The 7,731-nt window shown below is 38.9% G+C and overlaps 1 protein-coding gene across 1 annotated transcript in view; it reads left to right on the plus strand.

Annotated features, from left to right (window-relative positions):
* Window positions 1-7,731, plus strand: part of LOC106944166 (ATP-binding cassette sub-family A member 1) — a 194,754-nt gene that overhangs the window by 7,648 nt on the left and 179,375 nt on the right. Inside the window, exon 2 of the mRNA XM_015027397.1 lies at window positions 2,633-2,762. Within this exon, the coding sequence (XP_014882883.1) occupies window positions 2,697-2,762 (66 nt within the window). The 5' untranslated portion in view covers window positions 2,633-2,696. The remainder of the gene's footprint in view (window positions 1-2,632; window positions 2,763-7,731) is intronic.

The raw sequence follows: 7,731 nt of genomic DNA on the forward strand, positions 1-7,731 counted from the left end.
TTTTCCCCCCCCCCCCCCCCACCCCCACCTGAAGGGGGGGGGGGGGGGGGGGGGGGGGGGTGGATTTTTTTTTTCCCCCTTCAGATATAAGCAACGCCTGACACACACGTTTTTTGACCCGCAGCTTCAGTAAATTCCCAGAGATGTTGTTTACCCTTCACGGTTGACGTGATTTCTGAGTGGAGGTGGTACCGAGCTGTTCCCATCTTGTCCGTTGCATGTTTCAAAAGATGAGCCTCAAACTCTGCGGTAGAACACTGCACTTAATTATACAAGAGATTGAAGGAGTTCAGTTTTCACGCATGTATACGAAGCCTCGGTTTAATGGCTCACCCTTTTCATTTTTGTGTTGTTTTTATTTATTTATTTATTTTTCTTTTGTCCTTGTAGAGTTCCATAACCATCCCCTTCAGGAGACAAAGAAATATCAGGGACAGAGGGGGCAGGGACACATAATAAACACTACAAATAAAGCCACTCTGATGGAAGGGAATTGGATTTTGCAGCCTCTGGTGACTGTTAAAATATGAGTTTTGAACAAGAGCAGTAGAGAAATAATTCAGTTCAACCGGCATCGATTAATTTAGCAATAGCCGACTCTCAGGCTATAAAGTCCAAAGCCTCTACCTGCTCCACCCCGCGGTCACAGTTCAGAACATTAAACCTTAAAAGTAACATGTCAGAACATATTTGGTCTTCCTAAATCAGTGGTGTCCAAAGTCAATCATCAAGGTCCAGCATCCTGCATGTATTTCTGCCACATTCCAGTTACCTCGGAAAGGGGAAACCGGAGCTGGGTTTGACATCACACTCGATGTAACGGTATTCCAGTTAGGAAGTCGGAATTTCAGCATTTCGATACCCATGAACGTTGTTTACAGTACCTCTTATGAACGCCCAGCTTTACTTTCCATACATAAACCTCTTTAATTTGTTCAGCGTAGAGCTGCACGAGCAACATGCAACATTGATTTTAGACACACCCTTACATGCGTTTTATGAAATAAACATATTTCAGCCACAGCCTACTACTGTTTGTGTGAGGAGAAGCAGCCATATTGTAAAGTCTGAGTTGCTCGAAATCAGACTTGGTGGAGCATTCCAGTCAATTTTTCCTGACTGGGAAGTCAGAACTTCCCGGTTCTGTCTACAACTGGGCCGCATGTAGCATTAGTACTTCCTCTGGCTCATATTAATCAAATGATGGTTCATTATCAGGCCTTTGCAGAACATTGACATGCTGAGGAGGTAGAGACACATCTACCTCCTCAAACGGGGAGAACACCAGCCCTTGAGAGCTGGAGCTGGACACTGCTGCTCCAAATCCTGATGTACTGAAAGGGATACAACTTATGGAGTATGCTGCTTTGCCACAGTCTCAAATCATTCCTTATTTTTTTTAATGTTTTGCTTCCTCTGTTGTAGGTTTATTCTTGGGTTTTAAGATTCCTTTTTCCTCTTGTTTTCACATCATTATTGTACTGTAAAACTGTTACTTATAAATTATTCAACCACAAAAAGATCCCTTGAGAGATGAATATGATGTGTTGGCAAAGAACTCGACAAAGAATCAATCTGTTGCAAATTGGATCTTAGGTTACCAGGAGACTGTTGCAAAAAGTACAGTTTGTCCCCTTACTTTGTATTTTATTTTTGTTATCGTAGAATCTATGAAAAACAACAAAATGGTGAAAGTATACAAACATTAAACTGTCAAAGTATGGGTTCACTAGCGTCATCAGAAGTAATCTCTATTGGATGTTCTTATGGGACCCAGTTTGGGTCTGTTATTGGAAGGTCATGACGTGATCAATGGTTTTGATCAGGATTCCATGCCTGTCTTAGTCCTTAATATTTCTGTCAAGGTACATAATGTTGTAACTTTGCATGATTGTTGCAGAATTGACTTCATTGTACCCATGTTGAGTTTAAGTTTGGTTTCCCTTAGGGTTGAAGAAGGAGGGCTCGAGTAGTCCACTGAAAATAGCAACGGAGCCAAATTCCTGTTTTAATAAACCTGCACCTTATTTCATACTAACAAGCCAAGTGAAGTTAGTGGAAAGACACTCACTTGTGGAGCTTTAATAAAGGTCATTCTTGATGTAGCCACATAAAAATAGCACAGCAGACATATTTGTTTATTAGCTGTGTAATCAGGGTTGAGTAGCCTGTAAAATATGCAATAAATATTTTACGCCAGTCTTTTGTTTCTATGAAAAGTGATGAAGCTGTTAAAACCTTTTTTTCCCCTACTTTTATTGTTCTCTATAGTCTTTTAAGCTGAATAATTGACAGTTGGGAAGACAGAAGTCTCTGAGACGAAGACTACGCCATATGTTGAAAGAAGAAATTTCTTTTAGCCCTAATATGTGCGTCATATCATCTTTCAGTTCCATGATGTTTGTTAAAAAAAAAAAAAAAGTCTTGTGCTGTGGAGGCAAACTGTGTAATCTCCACATGCTGAGACGTTGGCCGTCCTGAGATTTGCTGAGCGTAGGTGATAATAATTCTTCGAACAGGTGCTGCGCCATAAGCCCCAAGGCTTGGGGAAGTGAGTGATTAGTGGCATTCCCTCAAGATGTATTGCTTCGCTGTATTAAAACCAAACTCTGCCTTTTTTTATTCCCTCCAGGGTTTATTAAGTGGGCCAGTTGCCATCGCGACACATTGGCAAGATACTGCCAGGAAAAGCCATAATGGGTCTCCTGACGCAGTTCTCGCTGCTCCTGTGGAAGAACTTCACTCTCCGGAAGAGACAAAAGGTACACTCATGCTCACCAGCCTTTTTCTTTCTTTCTTTTTTTTTTTTTTTTTTTGTTCCTGCAAATCAACGTGTATCTGCCAGAATTGGTCAGCAATAGGGGGAAAATGAGGATGTGGTCCCAGACTTGTGCTATCAAGGACAGCTAAGTTATTCATGGAGAGGAACGGTAATAGGCAGGGATTTACAACAAAAATCGTCTCCTATAGAAGTAAGCTGCCTTTAGCTCCCTCTCTGGAGAATGAGAACAATCTTATCTTAATGCCAGCCAATTCAGAGTGTCACCTTCAATTTTTGATGATCTATCTCTTCTACCCGTTATGTCACATTGCCTGTATTTTACTTCTAACAAAGCCAGCGTTAGGCTCGGTGGGAACGGATAGGGACTTTAAAAGGCTTTGTTTGAAGGGCAGAAAGTCTTTCTTCTCAGAGATTAGACTTGCTACCTAAAAGGGGAGGTTATAAAAATATCATCAACAAAAAAATAAGTAGGTTTTAATTAACTTTTTCCCCAATAAAACATATTTTCTGATGTTTTCTTTGATGGCAGTCCTTTCATATAAACCTTAACAACAACTATAACAGCTATAATAACAGCAATAATTTGTGGCACTCCTGTAGGATATAAATGGCTTTCGTTGTTCATTAGTCCGATGACAGCTATACTGCTTTCAGTGCTTCAGCTTAAGTGTTAGCACTTTTAAGAAGTCACAACATGACAACTTAAAGGTTTGAGCATTTCCTCTAATTTCACTTCATTTGCTTTAAATGCTTTAACTGGAGCTCCATCTGCCATGCAGCATTTCTAATGCCGTCAGAGGTTCCTATGTTCAAAAGCATCCCGAAAAGAACCACGCTGACAATTTCTGCCAGAAAAATATGTCTGTTTCTTAAAAGGTTATTATTATTTTATTAATGTGACATCCTATCACTTTCTGCACTCTGAAATAAGTAGATTTTCCAATTCTTGTGTAGTCTGTATCTAGAATGTTATCTCTGACATATCTACGTTTAGAGAGACAGAGATGTGTGAGTCAAGCTCACACTTAATTAACAGGCCAGCTCATTTCTGTAAAAAAAAAAAAAAAATTCAGAAAAAAAATCTTGCACAGAACCTTGCCAGTTCCACAACCTTGCCAAAACTGGCAAGGTTGCTCCATCGACCTCATCACCTGCACTGAAGCATCCTGAAATTTATTTCCTTTCTCTGTGTTAATTTTTCATTGTGCATCATGTTATTTACTGACGCATTAAAGTCTAAGGTGTATTTCTAACACTAAAATCGTGTGTCCTTCCACTGCCATTGTTTTGCTTTACCACACAGTAAAAGTGCATTCCGTGTTCACCAACCTAAAGTCACCAAATCTGAAAATTCCTTAAGTCAATTTCAATGCTACAGGAAGTTAACATACTGTAGCATGGCACCTCACAGCTTCTGAGAGAAGAGTACAGTTGTCATTTTATTTTTTTTCATTATTGCCAGACAGAGCTTGGAGGCAACTTACACATTCCACATGTTGTGCTGCCATATATGGAGATTGAGTCCCGTGAAGATCACTCTTCAGGTTTTTAAAGGGTACACAAGCAATGATGCCAAATATGGGAAGCTATCGGTGTGCTCCCTGCACCCCTACAAAAGGCAGAAACTCTAGTTTCAAGGGGGTGAATTTTATTGCCTTTGTTCCCCTGACTGTTCTTAAAATTTTGGTTCTCTTAATTTCTAATTTTGGGCTTGCTTAATCTGTAAATTTGGATTTCTTAAAATCTTTAATAGTTTAAGCATGTCTTAAATGCAAGCCCACTTATGTCACTTATGCATCTCACAGAGGCATATTATATACAACCAGGATATTTTGCTGAGTGATGAGCTTATTTAACTATTTCCTCTTAGCTGTTGATAGAAATCTATGTAAATACTATCAAATATTCCAAACAATAATCTATATGTATGGCATGGAACATTACATTAATATATCTGATTTATGCGAATAAATTTGGTAGTCAAAGTGGATACAGAATCGCTTGTTTGTTTATGCAAACTGATCCTCAGCACTGATGTTGTTGTTTTTTTGTTGTTTTTTTTCTCCAGAAATTAACCAAGTTGCATAGGTATGAAAATTAGGAGGAGGGTTGGAACGCAATCTGGACACATTTACAGACCATCGTAGGGCAACATAGACATTTAAAGAACAAACAACCATGCACGCACACACTCGCATGTAAGGGCAATTTAGAGAGACCAATTAACCCAACAGTCATGTTTTGTGACTGTGGGGTGAAGCTGGAGAGAACCTCCACATGCACAGTTAGAACATGTAAGCTGCATGTAGAAAAGACCGCAGGTTGGGATTTGAACACAGGCTCTACTTACTGAAAGATGGTAGTCTGCCAACTGCCGTTGTGCGTCTTCACAAGTATGCACTTAAGTTATACATTTACTTTTAAGCATGATTTTTTTTTAGCTTCTTAACTGTCATGAGGACAATGGTGTCCTCATGGACATGTTTACTTACATGTAAGTGTTTTGAGGGTGACAGTTAAGGGGTTTTAAATAAAACAGTGGGACAGATGGTTAAAAAAAAAAAATGAAAAAATACTCCTTTGCCGATTCTTACATTTACACCGCCACCACATCACATTTGATAAGTCAATAACGCACGCTACGGCAGCCATTGATTTCAGCCGACACATCTCATCTTGCTAACACTTACCCAAGTAACCTTTAAAGTACCCAAATAGGTAATCGAGGAATCTAGTGAGACTTATTTGATTTCTGGGCTGGTATTACTGTTACCAAGACATGCGGAGTGTTTGATTTATTCCGTGCAGTGATGACAGGACTCACAGCCACGAGCTTGTTTTGTCAGGAGGCTCGAGCACAGCAGTGTTTCTGTTGTCTGAGTTCAATAAAATATAAAAAGTGAAGACGGTAAGCAAGTTATGAGAACATACCTTTAAAGAAATGCTGAAGGCAGACTTGTAGTTTCACGTTTTTGGAGTCTGTAAATCTATCAGCCTTGCAGAGAAACATGTGGGTATTAAATAAAATTTGGGAGGGGAAAAGTGGGTTGTGGGATGTTTTCCCCCAATGATGCATAAGCAGACAGTGGCGGCTTTATGCTTCAGACTGGGGGATATTTAGCCAACGTCAACATGAAATATTATTATTAGGGAAAACCAGTGGGAGTTAGCAAGGACAATGGTGCTTGTGGAGGGCTTGTGGAGGTTAATGACCAATTATATGAATGCCTCACCAAGCATTTTAGGATTTTATAACAGGCATGAAACTGATTTTTATGGTCCAGTATTCAGCATAATTTCTTAGGAAGAGATTATCTATTCACAAAGACTCTGGTGTCCAATGGCAAAACGCCTGGGGAGCCAGACACTGAGAAAGTCTCAGGGATCTGCGTTCACCGTCCATTCTTCCTCTGTTCAGAATACATTAGGATAATGCCTGCTCTCTGCAGAGTTGCAGCGTCACTTAGACCAGATGAAATCCATAACTGGAAACAAAGTTTGAAGAAGTTTCTCTTCATAGCTCTCTAAGCAAAACTACACAATTCTTGTCTTGTCTGTAATTTAGCCAATGCTCAGAATTCAGATTTTTTTTTTTCCAGGTCAGCCTATATTCGGTTCACCTATCAGGACTAAAACAGTTGTCATTGCTTATTATTTCCATTAATGTCGTCAGATGCAATCATCTAACCAGGTCTAACCAGGTCACTTCACCTGAGATGATGCGGGTGTGTGTTGGCAGAGGAGGTCAGCCGAGGTTAGGTCTAAGAGAATAATTGCACACGACAGTGGGAGTGGTGTGTTGTGATGTGGTACAGGATGCAAAATACCAGATAAAGATGGGCCTGTGCATCATGGAGGGCTTCATTATGTTGTTTCAGTCTAAGTTGATCAAATTTGCATGCTATTGTGGCTTATCTGATCTGTTTATATAGAAAAGTTTGAATTATAATATGTTATGTTTGTGTTAATATTTATACAAAAAAAGACTAAATAAAATGACTAAGAAACAAAAATGATCACATTTTTTGTTTTAACAAAACGCCAGCAATGACTCCTTCTGCAGCTAAAATTATACGTATATTCATTAAATCCAAATATGTAGCATTTTCTTTGTCACTGGATATTAGTCACGTCTCCTTGCTCCACTTGAAGCAGCTAATCAATTAGTACAATAAGTGTGTTTGGTCCTGAGGGAAAAATATGACAAAGCAAAGCCTTGAGGTCAACCTTTGTGCTTTGTTGGTTTGTCTTCTTACACCTTTCCCTGGTGTTGAAATAAAAAGCCTGACATGCCACTCGGGACTCTCCCTGGAAGGTGGCTTGAAGTGGTTGTATTAACGCAAAGAAGTGGTTGACACTCTTTCTTTTTTTTTTTTTTTTCCAGGAGAGGATTGAGTGTGGCAAGGAGATGATAAGGAGTGTGTGATAGCTTCAGTTTAGGGAGTTACTGGCAGAAATGGCTCTCTCAATCTTGTGCTTGGAGTAATAGTTGGAGTAAACCGAGGAATGCTGATGTAGAGTCATGAACTGAGCTGAAACTTCAACATTTTGTTGCAAATATGTATAGCAATAATATCTGTTAGACAAAATAATGTTGTGAAAAGGTCAAAATGTCATATTGTTTTCTTTTTGATTTTGCCGTGTGCATAAAAATGCTAAAAATAAATAAAATACAGTGACTGTCTTGAGCATTTCTGTCTAACAGAAAAAAAAGTCAATTTAAGAAGAAAAATGTTCTCCGTGCACAAATTTAGCAAAAAGAGATCTTCTCTGACAGATCTGTTTCCTTGTTTGCAATTTACCGTGCTTACTTTAACAGGTTGCCATGTTTTTTCTCTAGTTTTAGTTCAATAGGTAAATGACCAGATTTTCCACAAAAAAAAAAAAAAAAAAAAAAAAAAAAAAATAAGGTTTTTTTTTTAAAGTAGGGTTAATTTTTAAAAAGAGTA

This window comes from Poecilia latipinna, unplaced genomic scaffold (assembly GCF_001443285.1).
Source record: "Poecilia latipinna isolate Pla-1442-1.1 unplaced genomic scaffold, P_latipinna-1.0 Scaffold102, whole genome shotgun sequence".
Lineage (NCBI taxonomy): Eukaryota > Metazoa > Chordata > Actinopteri > Cyprinodontiformes > Poeciliidae > Poecilia > Poecilia latipinna.